This window comes from Camarhynchus parvulus, chromosome 2 (assembly GCF_901933205.1).
Source record: "Camarhynchus parvulus chromosome 2, STF_HiC, whole genome shotgun sequence".
NCBI classification, from domain to species: domain Eukaryota; kingdom Metazoa; phylum Chordata; class Aves; order Passeriformes; family Thraupidae; genus Camarhynchus; species Camarhynchus parvulus.
Genome location: NC_044572.1, coordinates 110,000,805 through 110,028,375, shown reverse-complemented (window position 1 = coordinate 110,028,375; position 27,571 = coordinate 110,000,805). Strand labels below are relative to the sequence as shown.

Here is a 27,571-nt window from a genome sequence, read left to right as displayed (position 1 = left end):
CAGGTTTTTTAAAAGAATACAAGAGACATTCATTAGCATTCACCTTCATTTTTTGGGTGTAATTGTTATTCATTGTCATTCATATGTTATAACTTCTAGTATTATCCTAACCATGTATCCTAAATATTTCAGAGACCAGAGATACAGTCTTCATAGACCAGTAAGGGGCATTAAGTGAAAGGTACAGCATAGTTGCCTGTGGATATCCAGTAATGGAATGTGATATTTGAGGATGTGTGTTTGTATAAATTCAATAATGAGGTATAATAAATAATAAATGGCTTTGCCCTCTAAAACAAAATTAAAATCTTCCTGTGCTTGACTCAGAACGCAGCATGCATTTATTCTCCGTCTGTCTGCTGCTCTGTTACAACAATATTTCTTTATTGTACCAAGATGAAAGTTTTTTAAAAATAAAACTTAGTATTTGATTACTTTTTTTCTTCTTTTTCCTTCCCTATTTTCTGTGAATTTGTTTTAGAGAATTACTGCCAGAGAAACACGTGGAATACTTTCACCCTTGGGTATATTCCTTTGGTTATGAGCTTATTGTACATTCAACAAGACTACCTCTTATTAGTGGATTCTACAAGCTGCTCTCAGTTACAATGAAAATTGCCAAGAGGATAAAATACTTTGAGGTGAGATCTTTCACCCAGTGGAGATGTAACATGTTGTATTAATGACTGTGACATGCTTTATGTATAGTATTTTTTATTCCCTTTGGAAAATAGTTCATTGAAACTGTTACTGGGTTGTTTCAGATGTTTGTAGCTTCCTGTGCCCCCAGAATTGGAAGCACATTAATAGTCAAAATTTAGACTGGAAGCCCAGTTTCTGAAGAGACACCATCCATGTGTAATCACAGAATCTCCAAATTGTTAGGGTTGGAAGAGACCTCTGGAATTCATGCAGTCCAACCCCCTCTGCCAAGGTAGTGTCTCCTAGAGCAAGTGGCACAGACCTCATCAGGGTGGGTTTGGAATGTCTTCAGAGAGGGAGAGTCCATGACTTCCCTGGGCAGCCTGTTCGAGTGCCCTTTCCAAAATCCTGAGCTTGGTGAACAGGGAAATGGGAGGTACCTTTGCAGTGCAGGTAATATAAAAGATATTTTTGGTAGAAACAGTCTAACCAGAACATCAGAGTCATGTATGGGTTAATGACTCAACTTCTGGAGTGTATTCCTGCTCCAGTCACTGATTTCCACAGGGAATATGATGCCTTAGTGGTAGATGCAGTAGCTGTGGTTTGAAAGCTATTGGACTAAAACACGTGGGTGTGTAGCCCAACACAGAGCCCAGAGCTGTCCCTGCCACTGCTGCTGATGGCACCAAGTGAAGCACATTTGGGAACTCATTGGTGTAGATGCTTGTACTGTGGTCACACTGTTGTAAATTGTTTTCTTGTTACACCATCATTCTTGCCACCAGGACATACACTGTTAGGGAAGTTTGGGCTTTTATGATTTGTTGCATGAGCAGAGAAAACGAAAGCATTTAAAAGCTGCTTTGCAAACATATATCTCTTGTTTATTTGCTTAATATAGTCCAAAACGTTGACCCTCAGTGAACCATATTAATGTTAATTTCTAACCTCTGAAAGATCAAAGATACATTTCAAGTTTTCACTGACAGCAGTTTTGTATTGGACAGTATGATGCATGTATTCTGAGTTGAAATTGCGGTTCATATATGTACTATATACTTTTTAATAGTATTGACTTGTGGTTTCTGCTTGGTAGGGTGTCAGCCCCAGGAGCCTCAGAAGATGTCCTGAAGACCCAGAAAAGACCTCTTGCTTTGCACTGTTTGTAAAGTTTGGAAAAGAGGTAAGGAATGTTGCTCCCTAACTTTCTTAGGCTGAGTAAAAACATATGTGATTCAATCAAAATTTTGTCTTCTGAGAAATCTTACATACACAGTGGACGTATTCTTGCTTTTTGAGCTGTGCGGGATAATGAGGTTTTAAGATCCTTTTCGGTCAGTTTTTTCAATGTCAGAAGAGGTGTATTGGTCACCAGTTCATACACGATTGAGAAATAACAATATAAATACTTCTGGTAACTGTCTGCAGGTGAATGAGATTCCAGTACTGGTTTGGGCTTGTTTATTTTACATGGGTATTGATACAATTAAGTCAAGATTTCAAAATGTTTATGTTTGTTCTTGATCTATTTACCTCCATTTTAGGTTGCAGCAAAAATGAAGCAGTATAAAGATGAATTATTGGCATCTTGTCTGATTTTTTTGCTGTCTTTACCACATGACATCATCATGCTTGATATCAAAGCATATATTCCTGCACTGCAAGTGAGTCAGAGTGATGTACAGCTAACACTTTTTTTCCCTAAGACATGTACAAACATTCTGTAGCAAAGTCATTATTAAGGTAACTATTAAGCTCTCTATGGTCTTCAGTGAGATAGAATACAAACTGCTTGAATCTTTGGATAAAAAGTAAATTGTTGGAATTGCTTTTGCACTAAACAGACTCTCTTATTGCCTGTGTTGCTATATAAACATATCTCCTGTGGTGACCTTGAGTGAGATGCTAAACAGAGAAAAGTTACTGCAAAGGGAGATGTACACCAAATGCTTTCAAATTTATCTCTTTTATCATTAATTAGCACTAGTGAAAAAATGTGAAAGGCTGATAGTTTTGTATTTGACATTTAGAATGCATTTAAGCTGGGCCTTAGCTGTACCCCAATGGCTGATCTGGGCCTGGATGCTTTGGAAGACTGGTCAGCTCACATCCCCAGACATTTGATGCAGCCCTATTACAAGGATGTCCTACCTCTTCTTGATGGTTATTTGAAAAGCTCTATATCTACAGGTACATACATACAAAAAATTGCTAATCTTAAGGAAAAGGAAAATAATTTTTTTATAAAGATGTGGACACGCCATACCTTTTATTTATATTGTGCACTTTCTGTGTTTGGAACAACATAACTTCCCTTACACCCCAAAATGTACTTTTTTCTTAAAATAGGATTTACTTGCTTTGGCTGAGCAATCAGTAATCGTTGCCATTTTATTTATTATTTCTGTGTGATATGTCCTTTTTTTTGCTTAAATTAGCTTAAATTTACTAAGAGAAAGTTATTTATTATTTTCCTCAATAAAGATTTTAAGTGAAAGAACAATTGTCACATTTTAAAAATAAAAATGTGCAAAACAGGGTGGGTTTTTTTTTAAATGAAACTACAAGTAGGTGCATGAGATGCTGGTACAATAAACTGGTGTTGATATGTTCTTTTGTTCATCAGTTGAATCCCAGAATAACTGGGAAGTAAGGAAACTTTCTCAAGCAGCCCAGAAAGGACGTAATAAAGTTGTGATACAGCGTATAAGAAGAGCAAAGACATTGTCAGTGGTAAGAACTCTCTTTCTTTTTAAGAGTTAAATATTAATCCTTTCTTCCCACTGCTTCTTTTTCTTTCTTGCATGCATACTTTTTGTCTTCTTTTTTTAATGAGGGCTAGTTCTACCTTAGATGAGTTTAATGAGTTCCATTCTTCGGTGTGGCTCAACAAGCTGTTACATCAGCACAGCTGGAAAGATGTCATATTCTAGGGTGAGGATGGGAATTAAGCAGGGAAGGGGAATTGAGGAAATCCTGTAAGTCAGAATCACTGCTAGACTGATACATTATGGCAACAAAAATTTGACTCCCAACACCCAAAATCAAGTCCCAGCTTAGCAACTTTGCAGTAGGCAATACAGTTTTGTAAATGTTTAAGCATTTGGGGGATTTTTAATTATCTTGTGGATAGGCTTACAGTCTTTAGAAGCCAACATATGTATTACTTTGTCCAGTGGCCTCTCAAATGTAAGTGTAGTTTTATTTGTATATTCCACTACACAAACTAACTTGAAATAAACCTCTTTTTAGATGTGACATTACTCCTATAAACAGAACTCTTTCCAGCCTGGTTGTCTTTAAACATGATACTCCTGGAGTGAGTCCAGTAGAGAGCTACAAAGATGATTAGAGTACTGAAGCATCTCTTATGAGGAAAGGCCAAGGGATCGCAGCCTATTTAACCTGGAGAAGTGAAGAATGAGAGGAGACCTCATCAATATCTATCAGTATCTGAAGGGAGGGTGTCAGGAGGATGGAGCCAGGCTCTTCTCAGTGATGCCAACAATAGGACAAGAGGCAGTGGGCAGAAACTGATGCTCAGGAAGTTCCATCTAATATGAGGGAGAACTTCTTTATTGTGCACTGACCGAGCACTGGAACAGATTTCTCAGAGAAATTATGGAGTCTGTCTCACTGGAGATATTCCAGAACTGTCTGCATGCAATGCTGTGCCTGTGCTCTAGGATGACCCTGCTTGAGAAGGGAGTTTAGACCAGATGACCTGCAGCAGCCCCTTCCAACCTGGGTCATTCTGTGATTCTCTGAAACAAAATTAGTTAATTTTGTATCCCGTACAGGCTGCTTCTGAAAATCAGTTGCCTGAGAGAGGCACTGTTGAGTCTGGAGAAAGGAGGCTCAGGGGAGACTATTGCTCTTCACAACTGTCTGAAAGGAGCTTGTAGCCAGGTGGGGGTTGGTCTCCCAGGTAACAAGTGACAGGACAAGAGCAAGTAGTCTCAGGTTGTGCCAGAGGAGGTTTAGATTGGATATTTGGAAGAATATATTCATAAAAGAGGTTGTCAAGCGTTGGAGTAGGCTACACAGGTAAGTGGTAGAATTGCCACCACACATCCTTGAAGTGTTCAAAAACATATGGGTGTGGCACTTGAGGACATGGTTTAGTGATGAGTGTGGCAGTGTTGGGTTAATGGTTGGACTTGATGACTTCAGAAGTCTTTTCTAATCTAAATGATGCTGTTACTCTGTATAGGTACAGGATCTAAACTTTAAGTTCTGGAATTAAAGCAAATGAAAAGAGACATTTTCACTTTAGATTTGTTTCTGCACTGTTATGTCATTCTGTACATATGTATTATCTGTGATAATAAAGTTTCACTTGAGAAATTATAATTGAGAGCTCACAAAATGGAAAGAAGATGTTTTCCAGTCTTGGCCTCTTCTGTTTTCTAAACCAAAGCTCTTCTCTTGTTTGATGCAATTCTTTTCCTCGTGGTTCCAGTTTACCTTCTTCTTCTGTATTTAAGAAGGGCCATTAAGACCTTCATTTACTCTGTAAACCAAATTACTTCTATACAGAAGTAACTGTTCTTTCACTAATATTAATCTGTTGAATTACGTAGGATAATAGTCCCTCCTTGGAAGCAGTAAGGACTAGAGTGGCACGCCTTCTTGGATCTTTGGGAGGGCAGATTAACCACAACTTAATTACAGGTGAGTATCCTGTCAAAAACATTTATATGCCTTTGCTGTCTCTCTTGAAAGTAGATTTCATTAAGGCCTCAACATCACTATCATATACCTGTTTTTTGTTGCTTTCGTTTAAACGGAATTACTTTTATTCAGTTCTAGAGCAAAAGTATTCACCAACTTAATACGGAATAGGGAAAGTGTTTAGGAAACTACAGGTGAAAGCAAAAAACTATGCATTTGAGTATATGGTTTTATTTATTCCACCCTTCACCCTCTGTCTGCAAAACCATTTTAAAACTTTGCCCCAGTTTGTAGCTCCTTGAGTACTGATTTCTACCTCTACTACAGTTCTCAGTATTTAAGAGCTGCAGTCATGAATTGTGTAAATATCAGCAAGCTTGCTTTTTCACTTGTGAGTTTAAGGCACATCATGCCTTTAGTATGTGTGGAACTAGAGTTCCATTTGGGTGCTCCTCAAAAAAAAGACATTTTCTCCCATTCTCTGTCCAGTCCATGAACAAGCTTTATAATTTACATGTTAAATACCATACAGTCTAATAAAAATGGAAACCATAGTGTAAGTACCTGCCCATGAGATTCAAGGGATGAATCAGCACAAAATTTAGTTAATCTAAAAATTAATATAGTATTATGCATTTTTTCCCTTTCTTTGCATGCTTATGTTTGTTTTTTCTGCCTTTACAATCAATTTTCTTTCTACCAAGTACTTCTCTGTTACTTACTCAAAAATACTGGGAGAAAGTTGTTATTCTCTGGAAATTAAATACAAAGTGTGGTCAGATTTTGTTAACCAGATTTTCAAATATGGGAACATAGGGAGAGAAGGGAGTAAGTATGCCAGTTTTCCTTGGAGGAGATAGCTATAAATGGCTGTAAATGTAGCCATTTTCTGTGCAATTGCAGGAGTCAGTATGTTGGATCTTCTTGTCTGATTGACCTTCAAGAATTTCCTGTAACATTAGAAGAAAGATGCTTTACATTGGATGTCTTACAGAAGTATTTTAAATCAAGTGTGATTTGATGTCTTCTGGATTTATTTGTCTCCAAATTTAACCTGTATTGATACCGGAGAGTGCTGTAACTCTCACCTGAAACATTGGTTACATTTTTTCAGTAGTTTATAAAGCATTAACATTGCATGGCAGTCTATCTGAAGTTGGAAGGTTACAGTTTTTTTTGACTGAACTAAGTAAATGCTTGCTTTATATATATTATATTAAGCTTGTTTTCATCTTTCAAATGCATCAGCTACCTCTGCAGAAGAGATGATGAAGAAATGTGTATCCTGGGACACTGAGAAACGCCTGAGCTTTGCTGTACCATTTGCAGATATGAAGCCTGTCATCTACTTGGACTTATTTTTGCCTCATGTGACTGAGCTGGCTCTTTCTGCAAGTGACAGGCAAACAAAAGTATTGATTTTTTTCTACATCTTATGTTATGCTAGCTGATAAAATCACATAAAATAATGTCTTCCTTGTTACTACAGACCTGTTTTAATTAATTCATAGGTAGCAGTGTGCTTCTTTGGTGCCTTTTCATGATTACACTATTCTAAGTGTTTTGAAGCTAAAGAGCAGAAGTTGTGTAAGCTCTGTCAGACAGCATTGTGCTTGATTTAACATAAAAATGAATATTTTAAACTAGTAGATCTTTTTAAACTAGTGTTGTTTGGCCTCCTTCTCATGCCCAGCCTGTGAACCTGTGGGCTCAGTCCAGCAGAACACTTCAGCAAATATTTTGGTGCTGTGCTGGATTGGGATGTTGATAGCCAAAGAGTCCAGATTGGAGGTATCTTTGAAAACACTATGGGTGACTTTTCTGATGGTGATCATTTTCCAGCTGATAGGTGACTGCCCACGACAGAGACTAAAACATTAGGAAAAACACCAGTTAGTAGGTGTGTAAATTACTTCCATGGTCATGATCTGTTCCTGGAACAGTGATTTAGCATAGGTATGATTTCTCAAGTACCCCCTTCCATGTGACTCATTCTCTCCTGCCCACAATTTTGTCTTCTCTGTGAAAGTAATGGATGCATAACTAAAGGGATTTTTAAATTTCAGGTTGCAGCATGTGAGCTGCTACATGGCATAGTCACATTTATGTTGGGGAAAGCCTCTCAGATGCCAGAAGGACGTCAGGGTCCCCCACCTATGTACCATTTACATAAGCGAGTATTTCCAGTACTGCTTCGTCTTGCTTGTGACATAGACCAGGTAAGCAGATTTATCTATACAAATTTTAGCTTTTTCAAATACCTTTGAATGTGGGAATTAATAGTTTGATTTAAATGTTTTCCTAACATGTTGGGGGTTTTTTTCCCCACAGATGAAGAGTATTTTGTAGGCTGAAATTCTGTTCTAGGGATGGATCCATCTGGATTTTGTGAGTGGGGTTGAAACCTTTTCAAATACTCATTTTAAATACTTCTATACTATAGTCTAGTTCAGAGTAGTTCAGAGAAGTGTACAAGAGAGATTCAGGTTTCATGGTTCACTCAGGGAGTTACTGTGGCAGTAACCATCTTTATCACCACATTTAATTTCTGTTGTCTTTCAGTAAGAAGTTAAGTGGAGGTGAAGTTGATTGTTTTGATATTGAGTGTATGCAAAGCTACACTCATAGGAAAAGCACTTAGGAGAGAATTTGTCACGGCCTCTTTAAAACTTACAGATGATATATTTCATTCAAACATTTGAACTTGATATTTCTCCTCCTTTGCACAAAACAGAACAGACACAAAGGTTCATCTCCACAGAAATTACAGGGTTTTGTGCCTTTTGAGACTGCTGCTTGGACCCTGGCATCTGTATCTACTTTGAGATCAAAGGGATTTTGTGTTCTGTTAAAATAGACAGGAAGCTGTATTACCAATTCAGGTGATTCTGATTTTGCTGGTGTGTGGCTGAACATAAACTATAGGTAAATGATGTCTGGATTGGTCCAAGGCACAGGCACTGCAGTTGAAGCATGTGTATGTGCATAAATGAGTGTGTTTAGTGTTTCTTCCCTTCGTGCTATAGTATGACAGTAATCAATCAGATTGATTTACAGGTAGAATTGTTGAAATCCGGGAAGTTAGATTAATGTTGAAAATAGATTTTTAGATCTAAATATGGATTAAGAAACAAACATCCCTGTTTCCCTGATTGTGTATTGGCACGTCAGTCTGACATGCAATGTTCTTTGTCTCAAAGGATATTACTGAAAGTAAGCTTGGGGGTCATTGAGACTGGCTGAATAGAAAGCATCTAACCCATTTTAATTGTCTGGGGTTTTTTGATCCTTGATATGGGAATGTAATATGAAATTAGTCATTCATTTTGTAGCCCCCCTTTTCAAAGTACAGGTTTTTAATCTTGCATATTAATAGCAAAGTAGCATAGATATGTATTAATGTTTGCTGTTTTCAGGTAGCACGACAGTTGTATGAGCCTTTGGTCATGCAACTCATTCACTGGTTTACCAACAACAAAAAATTTGAGAGTCAAGATACAGTGGCATTCCTGGAAGCTATCCTGGTAGGTATAAGTCTTTCCTCTCTTTTTTCTGTGCCATATGACTTCATTTTTAACTAGCATCATTTTACTGCTGAAGCAACCAGGAACACATGAAACAGGTAGATTGACCCCTTAACTATTTGAAAGAAAGAAAATGGTTGGTTTATTTATTTATTTTGTAATAGCCGTTTAGTATTTCTTAACTGAGATTTGGATGATGAATTTCTCTTTCTTTGGCATTCCCAAAATGCAGATATATCATCTTCAGATAAATGAAACACTCTTTATCATCAGTATGAGTTAGGAACAACTGAAGCACATTCACTCTTCATCCCCCTGAATGCCTTTGTTGTGTGCTTAATTTTTCTCTAAGTATCTTTGCCTTCACCAGGTGCAAAAGTTTTGCATTTAAAACTAGCATTTGCACTGAACAGAAGTGTTTGGAGGCAAGGTAGGTCAAGAGGATTGGAGTACTTTTTTTAAATAAAAGTCAGTGTTGTCCCACCACTTCTTACACAGAGGAAGCCCACCCATCAGAAAATGAAGTGACTTAAACTGATGGCTGAGACAGGAATAGAAATCCAATCTTTGAGCTGTAATTCAGCACTGTAAGGGCTGAAAGTTTTGCCCTTCCCTTGGACAGTAGCAATTTTGAACTTTGTTAATTTCTGGTAGACTGTGAGTACAGTTTTTTAATTTGCAAATAGTGCAACGTAGATGAGCTGCTGTAATACTGCACAGAGCCAATGGCAGGGGGTTTTCTCATTGTTGAGTTGAAATAACCTTGTGTAATTTCAGAGTGGAATAGTGGATCCAGATGACAGCACTTTGAGGGATTTCTGTGGTCAGTGCATACGAGAATTCTTGAAATGGTCTATCAAGCAGACAACGCCGAGACAGCAGGAGGAAAGCCCAGCAAACACCAAGTCTCTTTTTAAACGGTTGTACAGCCTTGCTCTTCACCCCAGTGCTTTCAAGAGGCTGGGTGCAGCACTTGCTTTTAACAGTATCTACAGAGAATTTAGGTGAGCAAGCAGAGCTTGAAACAGTAACTTGGATAAAGGTTCAATGAGATAAAAGAGTTGCAGCTCAAATAGTCATCCACTGACACTCATTTTATTAATGTGTATGTTAGCTGTAACATTCAGTTACTCAGCTTATATTTTATAATAATTTTGTTGTTTGGGCTTTCTGTCTGTGTGAAATGTATAAAAATAAATTTTGATCACAAGTTTATAAGATGTTTTTATGCCTTTTTAGGATGCTCAGCAAATTTCACTGCTGTTTTTTAAACTGGTTTAGATGTACTTTATTGTGCAAAGATCTTTTGCAGTCTGTCTCTGCAGTATTTCGTTTACATTTAGTGCTTCTTCTACTCATGTTTCTCATGAAATATTTTCCTGGTTTTTTAAAGGGAAGAAAATTCTCTTGTGGAGCAGTTCGTATTTGAAGCACTGGTTGTTTTTCTGGAAAGCCTGGCTTTAGCCCATACAGATGAGAAATCATTAGGTGAGCTATAGTTACTTAACTGTAGAATGAAGAAAAAAGTTACCTTGCGGAGTCTTGGGTTAACAAAGAAAAACTTTTAACTGTAAGAAAAGTACATTTTCTTACTTCTGCAACAAAGGAAGAATTATTTTTTGTTATCAGTAAGGAGGTAATTTGATATCTAGTTAGGAACTCTTTGAATCAATTCTTTGCAGTGTATAAAGGTGGAATATTTTGAGCCTAGGAGAAAGAACCTTTTAATGATGATTTAACAGTTCTGTAATAACACTAAAAATGCTGGTGGTGCTTCAGATTTGAGTTGTAGTTTTGCAGTTACATGATGTAAAAAGATGTAGCTTGGTGAGAATCAATCTATTCTTCTATAACAAATAAATGCTCCAAGAATAGTAATTTTGATATATTCTATGGAATATTTCCACTTTTTGTGATACCTTTTCCTTATTGTCTTGTCATTCTTTACAACAGCATGTAGTTGTGTGAAGAGCCTGTGGCCTCTTTCACGGTACTAATGACTCTTCAGTAAATCTACTTTTCTCTTTTTTTTCTATGCTCTTTCATCAATTAATAGTAGTTAGAACAGAAAGCCAAAAGTTGGTGTAACAAAACTTAATTTCTTTCAGAGGAAGAGTTCAGGACATGGTAGAAGTGTCCCCAGAAAAATTTCTCATGTGGAAAAATTTCACAGTTTCTCTAAGCATGATCACAGAAAGTAGAATGCACAGTTTTATACCAAAGGCCTTAGGCTTGGCTCAGGCCAGGTTGGCCTGTCTGATGTTTTGTGATTTCATTCTGCGCCTTTGAAAAATTTACTGTAGAAGCATACAGTAGTGGAGCTGGTAGACATTATCATCTGTATGAGTCTCTTGCACCATGTCTACAGTGCTATTTCAATTCATTTAACCAAATTACTGGCATTTTCTAGAAATGTCAATTCTGTCTCTCCAACAGGTACTGCCCAGCAGTGCTGTGATGCTATTAACCACCTGAAGCGCATAATCAAGCATAAAGCACCTTCTCTGAACAAGGAAGGAAAACGGCGGGTACCACGGTCAGCTATTTGCATTTATTTCCATATTGCATAATAATAAACTTGACCAGTAGTTCCATTAAACGCTTGGGACTCTGAATGAGAATTTCTTCCTATGACAATTGCTGATACAGACCTCCTGATGTTGTCTGTTGAACCACTGGTGGAAAAACATTGGACGTAATATGAGAGGAACATGATTCTTTATTCCACTTGATTTAGTTTAGCAAGAAGAGGCCGAAGAGAAGAGCATGTTTCCCTCACAGCAGTATATATAATATCATTAGCACTGATGCTACAAAGCACTTGGAGGAAACTCCTCCAAAGCCTTTCTTACTGTTGCTAAATGTCACCAGAAGCAGGACAAGCTGCAGCAGAATGATCAGCAGTTAAAGAAGGGAAGTAAAAAAAGGTAAAAGAAGCAAAAATGGATTCAGTATCAGGATGGATGAAGCTCTGAGTCATCTAGCTGACCCTGATTTATCAGGAGGTTGGACTAGAGACCTCCTTAGTTGTCTTTTTACCCAAATTATCATGTGATCTTAAAGAAACTGACATGTGGAGTTTAGATTTGAGTCACTGGTGTGGCATTTTATAAGTTATGAGACGAGATGATTATGGGGATGGAGAAAAACTGTTGAGGCTTGTTTAAACTTTATTCGCAGTTTTTCCTCTGTGAGTTTACAAAGAGGAGGGAAGATACCTGCTTCTACATTTAAAATTGTTTTCCACAAGGACTATGCCAAGTAGAGTGAGGAGAAGGGAAAGCAGTGCCAGACATGATGGTGGAAGAGCTCTTTCAGGTAGTGCAGATGGGTGGTGGTTCGATAGATAAAAGGGATTCATAGTGCTCGTGGAACGTTTTGATTTTTTTCAACTGAGAGACTATTACTGCTTCTTGGTAGACGGCAAGAGGACTGCTAACCCCTAATATTTTTGTGCAGGGGATTCCCAGCGACTAAGTCTGTGTGTCTTCAGGACATTGTTATGTGGCTCTTAGTGCAGTGTGGACGACCTCAGACAGAGTGCCGGCATAAAGCCATGGAGCTCTTCTATGAATTTGTTCCTTTGTTACCAGGTATTTTAAGTCACAGTGCACTGTTATATTTGCTTTCTATATTCTGTGCATGCCTTTCCTCTGTCTTTTCTATGCAAGGTAGTAATTGCAAGTATTTATCTGTTCACTCAGTATTGTTAAATAGAAAGAGAGCTTATATTGTTGCTTGGATTGCAAATTGGGTGCTGTGAGAACCTCAAGGTTTGAGGGATGTTTTTGGGCTCAGAAGAGGCTTTTATTGCAGACTTACTTCCAGGCCCAAAACTGCTGTTGTGTATCCAGCTGAAAAAAGTGAAATTTGTTGATGGGGAACTATGAATGTCTTAAAAATTGACCTCTTCCTTATGGAAGGAAGAGAAATGTGGGAATTTTAGGAATGTGACCAAGGCTAAACCAGAATCAATACCTTCTCTGCTAGAAGACCCAGTTTAAATCACAGAGTTGTTAGTTCATTTGCCTCTAGTTCCTTGCTAGTTTGAAATGCATTTTTCCTAGAAAATTTATATTTCTGTTTCTATTTCTGTCAGGAAACAAGTCTCCATCCTCTTGGCTGGCTGATACTCTAAAAAACAGGGGTATTTCTTTCCTCATTAACAAATTTGAAGGAGGTGGCACCGATGCCAAAAGTCCATCTGGGATCCTTTCTCAGCCAACTCTCAATGGCATGCAGGAACCCTTCAGTTTACAGGCTGTCATGCAGTGGATAGACATGTTCTTAGCGGCACTGGATTGCTACAATACATTCTTTGAGCTGCAGATGATCAAACCTGATGAAGTACTGGGTGAGTAATTAACTATTGAATTAGGTTCATTCATGTGTGTTACACACAGCCCACCCAAGATGAGTTCTTAACTCTGAATTTAAGCTCTTTTGTCAAATGTAGAATTTGAGATTTGATGTTAAAATGACGATTTTGCAAACTCTCCCAACATTTTCCAATGACAGTTGTAATGAGATGGGCGTTTTTTATGAAGTACTATGTATCTTAAAATGTCTCCTTTTAGCCCTAGAAATACATCTTTGCATTTCTGAGTCATCCACTTACCAGCAGCTCCTTTTACTCTATCTCATCTTCAAAAATTATTCTGTACAGCTAATTTCCCACTGCACAGAAAAGCAATAGGTTTTTATCATATTTTTATTGAAATCCTTCTAAAGCTTTTTACCTGCTGTTTATTAATATCTGGAGGAAGCTATCAGAACACAATGAAAGAAGGCATCTTTTCACTTCAAGTCCCACATATGTTACCTTTTTTCATTTCCTCATGTATCAACTACATCAGGTCTAAAAGCTGTATTTGAATTTTGATCAGGTAAAATAATAACACCTTGTGTAGCTGCTGGGTCTCCCAAAAGGTTTTTATTTCAATCATTCTTGCAAGCTTAAACAAAATGCTTTTGTTCAGCGATAGTAGAGATTCATAGTCTTGTACAAGTTTCAGGTGGTCTGTCTGTCAGTGTTAGGTCTGTCTTGATTTAAAACAATATGTTGGAAGCAGCTAGCATAGGGCTAAGTCATTCAAAACTAGGGATTTAAAATTTGTATCCATTTTATTACATAGGCCTAAATCATCATCATTGTTAATAAGTGCTTCTAGTGGTTAGTTTCTGGAGTGATCACAAAATACAATGCTGTCCTGCTATTCTATTATCCAGAATGGTAATATTTAGAACAGGCAGAGAGCTTTCAGAAAACACTGGTGTGAGATGTGCCTCTTTCTGTTTGTAATCTCAGTTTGACTGTTTTCTTACAAGCACGAAACAATAATCATTTCAACTTAGTGTAATTCTTTCTAGGTATAAATGAAAGTTCCTTGTTCTTGAAGGCTGTACGGTTCTTCCTGGACACTATTGCTTTGCATGATATCCACGCAGCAGAGCAGTGCTTTGATAGCAGTTCCAAAGGCAGCATGTTCAGCCCTCAGGAAAGGGACAAGTACAACTACAGCAAGTGCACCATTGTAGTCCGGATCTTCGAGTTTGTCACTGTCATCCTGGAAATGTGCCAGCAGGATTTCTGGAAGGTAGGCTCTGGACTCTGTACTGGATAAAAGATACAAATTTTCTATGTAGTTACATATAGGCGTTCTGTATATGGAGTACTTGCAGTGAATATTTCCTGTATGATTCCTGATGGCATTAAATGTGTGGAGGGGGTAGCTGCTTGAAAGGCAGAAAGAATTGGCACAATCTGCCTTTCTTGAATTCAGTATAGATATTCAGGTTTCTCTATTTGCCTTTCTCTATTTGTCTCCTATTGGTCTCTCTATTTGATGCAATGTAAGCCATATTTAACTATACAAAGTATAATACTTATGAGTCTCTTAGGAAAATTTACACCTCCAGGTTTAGGTCTGAGACTGTGATTGTCTCGTCAGCAAATTTCTAATAGTGTGTACAGACACGTACATCAGGATTTACAGGTGTATAGCCAAGACTGAAACAGGCCTATGTAGTTTAAATGTTGCAGTTTGGTGGGACAGCATATATCTTATGTCTATGTTTATAGACACCTAATTTCTGTGCATTAGCATAAGTGATTGAAAGTCAGACATTTCAATAGAGAAAATCAGTGAGAATAGGGACTGTTGCATGTTTGGTTTCATTTGAGATAGGATTAATGGTAAATTATGAAGAACTAAATAAAGAAATCTGAATGAATTTTTCAAGTTTTTATGTTTGTTTTTTTTTTCTAGCTGCTTGAGAAGGAACTGCTAAATGCAAGCTTTATAGAGCTTGTGGTGATGACAGTGTGCGATCCATCACGCATAGGCTTTAACACAGCTGATGTGCAAGTCATGAAAAACCTCCCAGATATCTCAGTAAGACTCATGAAAGCTCTGATGAAATCTCCCTATCAGGAATCTTTGAAATTGTGCTTAAAAAAAAGAATCACACCACAGAGGTAAGTAGGGGCTTTCTGGTAAGCGTGATTCCAGAACAAACCCTCACCATAGAAAGTAAATAATGTTGTCTGTGGGTGCACTAATGTAACATTATTGCTTCTCTTTCCTCTCTAGCCTTGAGGACCTTTGTTCTGTTGATCTATTTAATTCAGAGGCACGTTTGGATCAAGTTAGGTTTGATGCTGTCCTTTCTGCCTGTAAGCAGCTCCAGAAATCTGGCCTGCTTCATTCTGTTCTTCATGGTCAGGTAACTATTAATACAGAAGATAAGAGTAAACATTTGTACCTTGTAAAGAGCTTTTCCTGTGTAAAACATCAGGATAAAAGCAGAGAACAGATCAGATGTTGTTGTTTAAAATGAGACCAACAGCGAAGAGCTAGTGTTGAATGGGATCAAAAATAAATGCTTTATGGTTAATCTACAAATCTGAGTAGCACAATATTGAGGCTTGGATAACCTTTATAATTATGTTAGTCTTTCTGTGGCTGGCTCCAGACTCTGGAATCAGAATGTAGATTCTCTAACTTCCTTTAAGTGGGCTTTGCAAAACTGAAAGCTCAAAAAATCCGAATTAACTATCCTAGAAAGGAGGCATTTTTTAACAACTTTTACACAGAGACCATTCAAAGTGATGAGGGAAATTAGAAAACGAACATTTCCTGACTGATCAGAAGCAATATAGTGGGTCTGAGTTGCAGGAAAGCAGGATAGAGACCTCTGAAGTATAAGGATGTAGACTATATTACTCAAATTCCTTCCACTAAGTTTCTGATTGTAGTAAATCTCTACTTTGGGCAGTTGAAGGAGCAGGTTGTGCAATAACCACAAAGACTGGGAATTTGTGAATGAAGCTGTAACAGTGCTGAGCAAAGCTAACAAGTAACAAAATACTTAATTTCTGTGTGCTATCCATTCTCTATATCAACAAAATCTAGACCTGTGGTTGCCTTATATTGATAATCAGGGATCTGCATGGTTTACCATTTGTGTCCCACCCATCCTGACTTAGATATTCATCTTACTTCTGTAGTCAAGTAAGCCTGAAAAGGTGGAGGAGGATCAGAATATTTGGAACAGTGTCAAGTTACTTTTAGTTTGTTCTGAAATAGGGTTGTCTCATTTAAAATCTCATCCCTGAGTTAGAAAGGTGTCTTGTCATGGTATATTTGCATTGCTTTATAAGGAAATTATCTGGAGTTCAAGTGTTTTAATTAACTATACAGATGGATTGGAAGCCTTTTTTCAGCTTTTATTGATTGTCACTTCTTTGATGGTTTCCATAGGATGAAGGGTCTCATTTCTCAGTTGGCTCCAAGCTTCTTTCAATTGTTTATAAAGGCATTGCACCTGGGGGTGAAAGGATCTCTCTTCCATGTTTAGACATCAGCAGGAAGCGATTAGCTGACAGTCTTCTGCAGCTGGCCTTTGCAATGGATGAGCAGGTAGGATGTGGTTCTCCAATTACAAGCCTTAAAATAAAATAAACAAAATTTAAAAGTTTGGGGTGAGAGCTTGGAGAAAAAATCATGTGCTGTTCTAAGAAATTTCAAAGTGAAACATGATGTCCTTGAAATAACTCTTGTCTCTATACTTTGATTTTCAGTGTGAGGAGCTAGTAAGTCTGCTGTTGAACACAGCAGTGTTATCTGTGCCACTATCAGGAGCATCACAGAACCAACTGATGAATTTCTCTCATGGACAGTATTTCTACAGCCTGTTCTCAGAAACCATCAATCAACATCTATTGAAAAACCTGGATGTGATCATAGTCCATCTTATGAAATCATCTATCAGCAATCCTCAAATGGTATTACGCTCGCTCTTTAAAAGGACAAAGTCAAAAGGGAATACTCAATAAAAGTAACAATTTTATTATTGTCTTTAGAAGTGGAGTATGTAGTAGGGGAAAAAGTGTATTGGATTGAAGTTCAACAGCATTAAAAGTTTTTGGTTTGAGTTTCAGGGTTTTTTTGTCTTGACCTACTGGTGCTACTGTCATGATCTTTGGCAACCTAACGTTACTCTATGATCTCAGATCAAACTGAGTGGAAAGTGCTTACCTATTACCTATCCTGAGATATGTATTTCAGGATGTCTTTGCATAGTACTTCACATCAAAAATGTCCTTTTAAAGGAGGGACCCACTTACTGTTCTTTGTTTTGCATTGCAGAATGGTCCCAGAGCATGTGACTTGGATTTGTTTTGGATAAAACTAAACTGAAAAACAAACTCCAACTGTTAATGGGTATTTAGTTCACAGGACTAGGGTAGAGCTAGATCAGAGTATTAAAAAGAGAGACATACAGACTCAAAACCCTCCTGGGCTGAAACAAATACGAGATACTTTGTCATGTTCTCAGTCTCAGCGCTGCTTGTTTAGCTGAACAGACTTCTTCCTGTTTGTCTGCAGCACTTGTAGAACTCAGTGCCATGAAGGAAACAGAACTGAGAAGTATTCCTTCAGTGCTTCTGACAAGCAGAAAGGTCAAAAAAATCAAAAGTCTGCTTTTCTTATTGATTGAAAAGATGCTCAGCAAAGTAGAATCATCCTTTAAAAATAATTAACTCATTTATAATCCAAAATGTTATGCTTGGACATGCTGCATCCAAGTAGTATCATTTTTGGTGATACCAAAAATTGTTTGTTTAGACTGTAGAGGAAGGTGTATGTTTTAATAAGCTGTTTCTGGTGATGATTATCTAGTGTTTCCTGTGCTGAGCATGCCACAATACTTTAATTCTTTTAAGTGTATCTGATAGATGATAGTGACTATTAGTTTTTGAATAAAAGAGATTTCAAACATACTTAGTTCACATGTGCTTTGTAAGGGCTATTTTTCTTTTCAAAATGGATGTGAATAAGTTAGCATGTGTGCTATTTTTCAACTTCACACTAACTAAAATTAGCAAGTATTGATCTTTAGTCTGGATTATCATTTATTTCTCCATATATACACAAAAGGCATCGGAACTAATTGCTGCATTGTACTCTGAAACAGGAGTAAATTGGAGAGATGTCTTTTTTTTTTTTTTGAGACGAATGGGTTTATTAATTTCCTGCAGAGACCTTTCCTATGCATCCTTTTGAGATTAAGATCTAGCATTGATTTGTGATGCTTCTTTTTTATGACTGCCTGTACCACTGATGTGATTCTATCATCCTTTCATTTGGGATGCAAGAATCTTAGCTGTTGCTCTTCCTTCCAGGTGGGGAGCATTTTGAACGGCATGTTAGATCAGAGCTTTAGGGACCGTGCTCTGCGCAAGCAGCAGGGAGCAAAACTGGTGACAGCTGTGCTAAGAAACTGGGAGAAACTGGATGGCTGGTGGGCCAAAGGTTCATCTGCTGAGAGCAAAATGGCACTCCTGACCCTGCTGGCAAAAGTTCTGCAGGTATGTACTGCTTTGTGAACTTCAGGTAACCTTTCTGGTTCTGTAGGGATTGCATTGTGTTTTCAAGAAATGCTGTTCAGATCAAATGTTTTATGTTTGGGGTCTAAAAAGGAAAAAAAGGGAAAAGTTGGGCCTTGTTAGAATCTGGGTGTTTTTATTAGCAAAGTACCAAAAAATTTGAGGCAGGTGGAAATTACTAGATATTGCTCTTCTTCCCCTCTACCACCTTTTTTTTTTAAGCTGTTCTCACGTTTTAGGTACCTGTTTTCCTTTTGGAGAATGGGTACAAGTACAGAAAGTGAGCTCTGAGTAGTCTCTGGAACATTCTTTTTCATGTTGGCATCCAGAAAATCACAGTGGAGGGGTTCTACCCATATTAACAAACTGCAGAATTATCTTTACTTTACACATTTAATTTCTGTGATACTGAGATTTTGGTCTGGGCCTTTTTTCTCTATTTTGAAAACATAATTTTCTACTTATCCTTTTGGGATTTTTGTAGGCACTTGTAAAAAGTAGTTGTGCACAAATACGCTCACTGATAACTGTTGAGCATAATTTTTATTTTTTATAATTATTTATTTGAAACTTGAATTATTTTAAAGGGACGTGTTAGGACGCAGAATGTGAACTGTATTGCTGGATTAGCTGGCACTGACATGGCCAGTAGGAAATTTGGCTTTCAGAAGGAGATTAATATTTTTTTTGAGTTGAAAAATACCCAACATGATTTTGTTCGTACTGTGTAGGAGCTTTTATAGTTCTTCTTTTAAAACCAAAATCACTCTGTGTGTGCTTTCTGTTAATTCATTGTATTTTTGGAAATAAATAATTCTATAGCTCAAGGGCTTTTTATTATGCTTTATTACAAATCTCTTTAACTACTTAAAAAAACGCCAAATTTATTATTTTTTTCTGTCTTTCCAGATAGACTCTTCAGTTTCTTTCAATACCAATCATGAAGCATTTACAGCTGTTTTTAATACCTATACCAGTCTACTTACTGATCAGAATTTAGGCTTAAATCTTAAGGTAAATAGCTCACTTCAGCAGCTTCCCTACCCTGCCCGGTTTACAATGTTAGTTGTTCATGTAATTCTGTTATTTGGCCTAATTTTTATCATGGACTTCTGGATTTTTAGTCTTCTGTTCAACATCCTAGAACTTGTAAATCATCCTTTTTGTTCTTCAGACAGAAGGCACTATCATAGATGCCATGCTTTGGTTTAAGGAGCTTTTTTTTTCCCCTTACTCAGCAGAAAGGAATGTAAATTTTAGAGGAAAAAATTAGCATCAGTTGCAAGTTGTTGGGTTCTCCCAAGTGTTCATTTGAGAAATGACAGCTAAACAGGCTTTTAGCAAGGAGTGGGCATTTCCTACGGGTCAAATGATGAACACATGTCATGATTTGTACATCCATATCTGTCCATTAGTACTGGTACTGATGGAGTAGCTGCTGTATGCAGCTTGGTCAGGAGAGGGAGATAGAGTACTGCAGACTGAGAGTTATAAAAGATGCTGGTTGGACTAGAGTAATAAAAAATTGTGTACTCATGGAAGTTTTGTGTAGTTGTTTCTCAACCAGCCTGCCTTTAATTAGGCAAAGTTTTGTACTTTCCTGTGCGTTCAAAATAAAGAAAGTTTGGGATTTTGCTTTAGCTACAAGGTGATGTATTAAATCAGTGACTTATGTGAGAATCAATGCTTGCTTAAAAGAACAGTGAGATATTATTTATAGCCATGTCAGCCATGAGGTATTAATTAGCTTTTACTCTTACTCAGCAGTGACATGAGAGTTAAAGACTGTTTTCTGATCCAGAAACTGGAAAGAAAAGCAGCTACATAACATATTTTTATTAGTACACTAAGCCATTGAATCAGTGAGAACAGCCACTGCTGCCGTTTTGTGGTCCTATTCAACTGGCTTCATAGTTAAAGAATAACTTATTTTTTTAGTGTGAAACTGTCTCTTTTTTATGTTTGCTTTTTTTTTTTTTCTTCAGGGCCAAGCAGTGATAATTCTCCCGTTCTTCACTAATTTGACAGGAGAAAAGCTTAATGACCTTAAGAATGCTCTGGATCAACTTGTAGCTTTCAACTTTCCCATGAGGTCTGATGAATTTCCCAAAGGAACCTTGAAGCACAATAACTATGTAGACTGCACTAAGAAGGTCAGTATTTTTAATGAATACATAATTAGAAGCCAAAATGAACTGTGTCTGGAAACTGTTTCATAGGATCTGGAATTAAAGGGAGAGATTTTTGGTTCACATGAGGAGATCAGCTTTTGTGTTTCTGGGTTATGTTTTTATCCAGAAATTGAATCTACAGAAGCACATTAAATAAGCACATTAAAGATGCACATACTTCTGTGCATCTGCTTCTGATCAGTATTAAGAAACAATTACATCATTAGACTGAATTATTTGATCCACTGTGGCTTTTCATCTGATGTGTTGCTGCTTCTTCAGTTTTTAGATGCATTAGAATTGTCTCAGAGTCCAATGTTGTTGCAACTGATGACAGAAATCCTCTGTAGGGACCACAGGCATTTCATGGAGGATTTATTTCAAGCCAGCTTCAAAAGAATTTCCAGAAGGTGAGTTTAGTCCACTGGATTTTGTGCTTGTTCTCATTGAATTTTTGCTGAAGCAAATGTGCTGCTTGTATTTTATTGTACTTATAATAGTGATTATTTACACTATAAAGTTTTATGTAATAGTTTTAATTCAGATTTTGCTTTTGTCTTTACATTTTCAAAGTATTTCCAAAGTGTGAGCAAGTGACATCCGTTTCCAGATTACACTTCCAGTGCCTGTGCAAATTTGGAAAGCCTTCTGTAAATAAACTTGTTCTGAGATAATCCAGTTTTAAATAGCACTTGTTTGTTGTATATTTGCTATCCCTATATAACCACTGATCACTTATTGTATGATCACTTAAGCTGATAGTACCTAACCCCTTTGAAAATACAACAATGCACTTACTTAATTGAATAATTCCAGGGTAAATTGTAGACTCAAACATGCTCTCTCCACAGAAGAGGTATTCAGTATCTCTTCCAAAACCAACATTCCAATTTTTGATAGGCTGTTGAGTAGTGACTGTAGTGGAGCATGTAGTTTCCTGGACAAAGTCATTTACCTTATGACCATATCCCATTTTTGAAATTTTTGCTATAATAAAATTATTCAGAATAGCAGATCATCTAGTACTGGAACACTTGATAGCCACAGTTCTTTTTTTCCTTTGGTTTGCCTACATATCTCACATTTACTGGATTAATTTTTTTTAGGTTGTTTAGTGAAAAGGAACTGAGAAGGTTAATGTTTCCTTTAGTATTAATTTATTAAAGATACACAAACAAGTTTGCCATCTCTTGCAGACTAAGAAGCAGAGGTGGGCTTTTTTGAGGGATGCATAATATTTGGTAGTTCAGCCAAGATCTTGCATGTCTTGTAGGATAACCCAAGAGGGCATGAATGCAGTCAGTAAAAAATCTAAATGTCCTAAGGGTGTGAGACATAAGTGAAGTCTGGTGAAAGAGTTTCCATTTTGAGATTTCCATCTTGTTTAGGAGCCCCACTGACAAGCAAGTGCTACTGTTGGACACTGTTCACAAAATGTTCCGAAGTGAGGAGCTTCTTTCAAATGCTGCTCGCCAAGCGTTTGTGGATCGCTCCCTCCTCACTCTCCTGTGGCACTGCAGCTTGGATGCACTGAGAGTATTCTTTGGCAAGATTATAGTAGAGGCTATGGATACACTTAATTCCAGGTTTACAAAGGTATGAATTACTTTTTTTTTTTTATTCAGGTTAGGGAATTCTAAGAAAGTGTTGATGTTGGTGTGTACATTTTGCTGAACTTTGAATGAAGCACTGATAAAAACGGTTTGATTTCTAGTTTCTGTATCCTAGAACACTTATAGAATTTGATTATTACTGATAAACTTTTATTTATTCCCCAACACATTGTTCCTTTGGAGTTAATGCTTGTTTGCATATCTACTGTATGTAAAAATTGAAGTTGGAACGTTATCTGTATATATCTGAAGGGGTTTCTCAAAAGCAAAAACCCATTGTAACATTGAAATATAAAAGCTATGTAAAATTGTAGCCTGTTACTATATGGTGGGAGAGGTTTTCAGTCATGAAAGCTCCATAATGAAAGCTCTGAAATTAAGTACGTTACTTCTAGAGAAAGAAATACACCTGTAATCATTGCAAAGGTTCTTCAGCAAGGGATTAGGAGCACATATCTTCCTTTCCCTGTTTACAGCCTTTTTTCCAATTTAAGAGTATAGTTGCATGCAATGATCTTGTTGCCAGTCAAGGTCTCTCCTCTTGCTATAGTTCTTCAGTCCCATGGTTTTCCTGGTGCATGTTCACAGGCAGCAGGATGAGCAAGACGCTGAAATTGCCAAAGTTTAGTTATAGCTATTGAAACAAAATGCTAAAACTATGATCTATGTAGAGTCACCCACACCATGTTCTTTTTGCTGTAAGTGTTGGCACCAAAATGAGGTGTATAAAGAAACTCATGAATGACACCAAGGATGATGGCAATGTGTGTTTTGCTTACATGTGTGATGAGTCTGAGCTGTCACTTGGTACTCTGCTTATTTTCCTCCAGTATCCCTATAAAAATTCAGGCCAGTTATAGTAAAGAGATCTCACCAGACAAGCATGGGCCGACCAGTTTTAGTAACTGCACTACACGGGAACTCAGAATCTGTCAGTCTTTTAGTATCATCAGCTCTTTTCTCTGTTTTAGAAGGTAGAAGTAAGCTGAAGGCTGTCTAAGAAATTTAACTGCGGAACTATTAGAAAGGACAAGAGTCAGGAAATTTCCTTCTGAGATTCTGCTTCTTTGTTTCTAGTCCCATGAACATACTTTTGATACACAAGTTACCAAGAAAATGGGGTATTATAAGCTGCTAGAGGTGATGTATGTGCGTCTTTCAAAAGAGGAAGTTTATTCCAAGGACTCTAAAATTAACCAAGCTTACCGTGGCTCCATGAGTGTAGAAGGAAATGAACTTACCAAGACACTAATAAAGTAAGACGATAGTTTATTTTATTTACTTTATATTTCTGATGACGTTTTGACCAAATATTCTTTTTTAAGTAGGCCATATGAAGCAAAAGATGGTTTTGTTCAAGGGTAAATATAATCTCTTACGTAGCTTTTGATTTTAAATTAAATACACAATCTTGAGTTCGATAGAATTATCTGTAGTGTAAATCCTGTGTTACAATAACCTTTGCCTCCTACTTTTGTAGGTTTTTTTTTTTAATTTGTTGAGCTTGTACATTTATTTTAACTTTTCAGTATGATTCTTAGCCTTTAATTTGTGTTTTCACAACTTTAGTTTCAATATACTCACGCTTCTATGTGGAGTATGGCTCTGTATTGCAAAATTGGTATTTATATGACTGATGAGAAGATGGGATTGATTTTTATTTGCATTTCATAATAGAGCAGCACACCCAGTAGGAGTAATTGGATTGATCATCATTACAAAGGGGGACAAAAGAGAAATACTGAATATATATTTTAATTTGTATTGTTTCTTTTGTTTAATATTCAGAGAAAAAAATAAGATGCCTGAATTGCTGTTTGTTTTGTTTTGATTTTTGTTTTACAATACTATGTCCTATGAGGACTTCAAAGAATTTCTTGGCTATGATTTGCAGATCTATAACTGGCTTTGTGCCAAAGACCTTTAAAAATCACATCTAAACTATTTCTTCTAATCCATAAAATACCTTAGCATGCATGTCCATTCATAATTTTTTGGCAAAGGACCATGAGAGAAGTTAATTTATACATCAAAATGAACATTCATCTTATCTGAACATAACCTGTCATCACATTTCTGACATTAAGGACTCCTGTCTAAATACTTGGGGAGGTTTTCTTTGTCATTGCTGAATGGTTCCATTTTGGTTCCATTTACCTGCAGGATACTTGAACAAGTCTGAGGTGGTTTAATTGGATACTGCTTCCTTGAAATTCTGTTGGTCTCTGATTGGAAGCCTTCTTGTACTGCTTAATGAAAGACTTCTGATGGTGTTTTCTTGCCTGTTTGTGTTTAAGGTCGTGCTATGATGCATTTACAGAAAACATGGCAGGAGAGAGTCAGCTGCTGGAGAAGAGGAGACAGTATCACTGTGCAGCATATAACTGTGCTATTGCTGTCATCAGCTGTGTCTTCACTGAAAGTAAATTTTATCAAGGCTTTCTTTTCTCAGAAAAATCAGAAAAGGTGAGAAGCTTTTGTTGCTATTAGAAGGCTTCCAGAGCATGAGACACAAAGTGATTTTACTGATGGCAATAAATCAAAGAATGAAACCTGAATGACGTGCAATTATACTAACAAACTACCCAGTGAGGCAATAGAAGGAGTGGTAGCTGATGAAAGTTTTACCAGCTGTTTGGGAATGGGTGAAGTAGTGATGCTGTTTTCCTTCCACTCCCAATCCATTTTCTATAATAAGAGGAAAAAGCCCCTATTGTTTAACTTTTCCAGTGCTTGGAATATACTTGAATAAGAGAGACCTTTTTACAGAGCACATTCTGTGATATGAATTCTTGAGTGGTTAAGTAGCAAAATTCTTTTTAGAGTACTGATGTAGAAGAGAAAATATGCCACACTTTCTATGCTGTACAATGATCTGTTGAATTTTTTTAAAGAAGAAATAAAATATATTCAAAGCAATTGTTATTGTGCGCAGCATTATAATTTTGCTATTTCAAAACATGCTTTTTGCAGAACTTGCTGATTTTTGAAAATTTGATAGACCTGAAGCGTGAGTATACATTTCCTGTTGAAATTGAGGTGAGTGAAATTTCTGGCCTTTGGTGTTTCTAACTAAGAAAAGGATATGACTTTAACAGTGTAGTTACTGAAGATGAGGTCAATTCTCATATATGGAGAAAGAGGATACAAAAAATTGAGTATTCCTCTAATTATTTAAAATATGTCTTTCTGAGAGAAATCCAGACCTGAAATGTGGAACAGACCTATAATGCACATAACTTTTAACATACTTCTTAGTGTACTTACTTTGATAGTGAATGGCTGTTGGAATAAAAAAAATCAGTTGTTTCTCTGTAGCATTAATAATAAGAATTTACAGCATGACATTTCCATTCATGTCAAATGGTTTTAATCATTTTTTTGTATCTCTGTAAATAAAAAGTGTAAGTAATCAGTATTTTTTAAAATTAATTAACTATTTTTAAAAATTAAGTAATTAGAACTTTATTTCTTGCTGTTTAGGTGCCTCTGGAAAGGAAGAAGCGGTACATTGCTATTAGGAAGGAGGCCAGGGATGCAGGGAATAGCAGCCAAGGTATGAAAGTCATTTATGGTGATGAAAAAAATGCTTTCTTACCTGCCATATAGTGTTTCTTGATGTGTTCTTCACTGGCTTCTACAATAGCAGGAACAAATAAGTGTTCAATGTATTTCATCTAACAGTCAGTTCCTACCTACCCTCAAGTTTTAGTGGGCAGTAAAGGCTTGTTTCTCATAATTACCTTGATTAATGGACTGTTCTTCTTTCCTGTCTAGATGAACCCAAGTATTTAGCTTCTTCATCATACATGATGGATAGCAGTTTGAGTGAGGAAATGAGTCAGTTTGATTTTTCTACTGGAGTCCAAGGCTTTTCTTACAGCTCCCAAGACGTTACAGCTGGCAGCACTCGTTTCAGGAGAAAGGTAATGTAGTGACTTATGTACTGTGAGAAAGTTTTATGTTTTTGAAGAATTGCATACATTTATTGGGCTTGAGAAAGAGAAATTTATAGTCTTCTGTATTTGTTCTACCTGATTGAGAATGGGTTCCTCCAGAAGATGAGGGAGGGGACTTGAGCTGGTTTCTGTCACTTTTCTTTTTTCCTCTCCACTGTCTACAGCTGAAGAAAAATAATGCTCCATTGGGTTTCTAAAGCTGAGTTGTGTGAGTGAAGTCCAGCCTGAGTTGTAAAAAGATGGTTTGTACTGCACTCAGGCACATAACCTTCCTCTGATGCATAACCATCCTCTGATGGTTATGTTTTGCTGTTAGGCATCTGGTTTCCTCATTTCCCCCTTTGATTGGTCTGTGACAGAACTGGCTGTATCACTTGGATAAAATAAATAATCAAACAATTATTTTTCTTTTTCTGTTGTTGTGGCACCTTGTATTTAACTGTTGCTCTTGGGAGATATTAAATGTTGTTCTTTCAGCAAAGACTTGAGGTTGTGTTCCTTCTGCAATCAAGGAATGCAGAAGGATGCAACAGTAATGGTGTTAGAATAGATATGTGCTAAGAAACAAAGCTTGTAAAAGTATCATAGATACTGAAGACACAATCTGTCAAAAGAACTGTCAACATTGGTGAAGATAACTGTTTCCATGTTTTGGAGCAAGGGGGTGTTTTAGCTGCAGGGAAGTTAAGCGAGATAGGAAGTATGCTTCTAGTTTGCCTAGTAATGTTGTAATTTCTAACTAAACAATTTTCTTTTACTCTGTGTAGTAAAAGACAGCTGCTGCAGATGCTGGTCAGTGTGAAACAACACATCCATAAAAATAGAGGTGTTCATATATTCTTTGAGCTATGAAATGAGATTATTTCTTGGAGGTTCAGCTTAACTCCTCCTGCTTTCAGCATTTGCCACACCTGTCCTGGCAGGTAGTAAAGTCAGAGTAGCATAAAGTTGGCATCTGTTGGCACAAAAAGTAAAGAATGTGCAGACCTGGTGCATGCATTTGGGAGGTGTCTGTTTGAACAACACATTTGATGTAATCAATGTAATCCCAGTTGCACACACTGAGTGTGTAGCCAAATCTAAGCACAGATAA

At 37.0% G+C, this 27,571-nt stretch overlaps 1 protein-coding gene across 3 annotated transcripts in view; it reads left to right on the top strand.

Annotated features, from left to right (window-relative positions):
• Nucleotides 1–27,571, top strand: part of PRKDC (protein kinase, DNA-activated, catalytic subunit) — an 83,233-nt gene that overhangs the window by 14,368 nt on the left and 41,294 nt on the right. For all 3 annotated transcript variants that reach the window (XM_030970865.1, XM_030970860.1, XM_030970872.1), the window contains 29 exons: nt 482–641; nt 1,742–1,828; nt 2,190–2,309; nt 2,676–2,835; nt 3,272–3,378; nt 5,229–5,319; nt 6,568–6,731; nt 7,386–7,538; nt 8,736–8,843; nt 9,621–9,847; nt 10,237–10,331; nt 11,280–11,379; nt 12,303–12,436; nt 12,943–13,197; nt 14,214–14,440; nt 15,113–15,321; nt 15,437–15,569; nt 16,607–16,765; nt 16,927–17,130; nt 18,532–18,717; nt 19,645–19,749; nt 20,721–20,888; nt 21,189–21,316; nt 22,295–22,502; nt 23,597–23,775; nt 24,817–24,985; nt 25,493–25,558; nt 26,003–26,075; nt 26,297–26,445. In XM_030970865.1, coding sequence (XP_030826725.1) covers nt 482–641; nt 1,742–1,828; nt 2,190–2,309; nt 2,676–2,835; nt 3,272–3,378; nt 5,229–5,319; nt 6,568–6,731; nt 7,386–7,538; nt 8,736–8,843; nt 9,621–9,847; nt 10,237–10,331; nt 11,280–11,379; nt 12,303–12,436; nt 12,943–13,197; nt 14,214–14,440; nt 15,113–15,321; nt 15,437–15,569; nt 16,607–16,765; nt 16,927–17,130; nt 18,532–18,717; nt 19,645–19,749; nt 20,721–20,888; nt 21,189–21,316; nt 22,295–22,502; nt 23,597–23,775; nt 24,817–24,985; nt 25,493–25,558; nt 26,003–26,075; nt 26,297–26,445 — 4,324 coding nt within the window. The remainder of the gene's footprint in view (nt 1–481; nt 642–1,741; nt 1,829–2,189; nt 2,310–2,675; nt 2,836–3,271; nt 3,379–5,228; nt 5,320–6,567; nt 6,732–7,385; nt 7,539–8,735; nt 8,844–9,620; nt 9,848–10,236; nt 10,332–11,279; nt 11,380–12,302; nt 12,437–12,942; nt 13,198–14,213; nt 14,441–15,112; nt 15,322–15,436; nt 15,570–16,606; nt 16,766–16,926; nt 17,131–18,531; nt 18,718–19,644; nt 19,750–20,720; nt 20,889–21,188; nt 21,317–22,294; nt 22,503–23,596; nt 23,776–24,816; nt 24,986–25,492; nt 25,559–26,002; nt 26,076–26,296; nt 26,446–27,571) is intronic.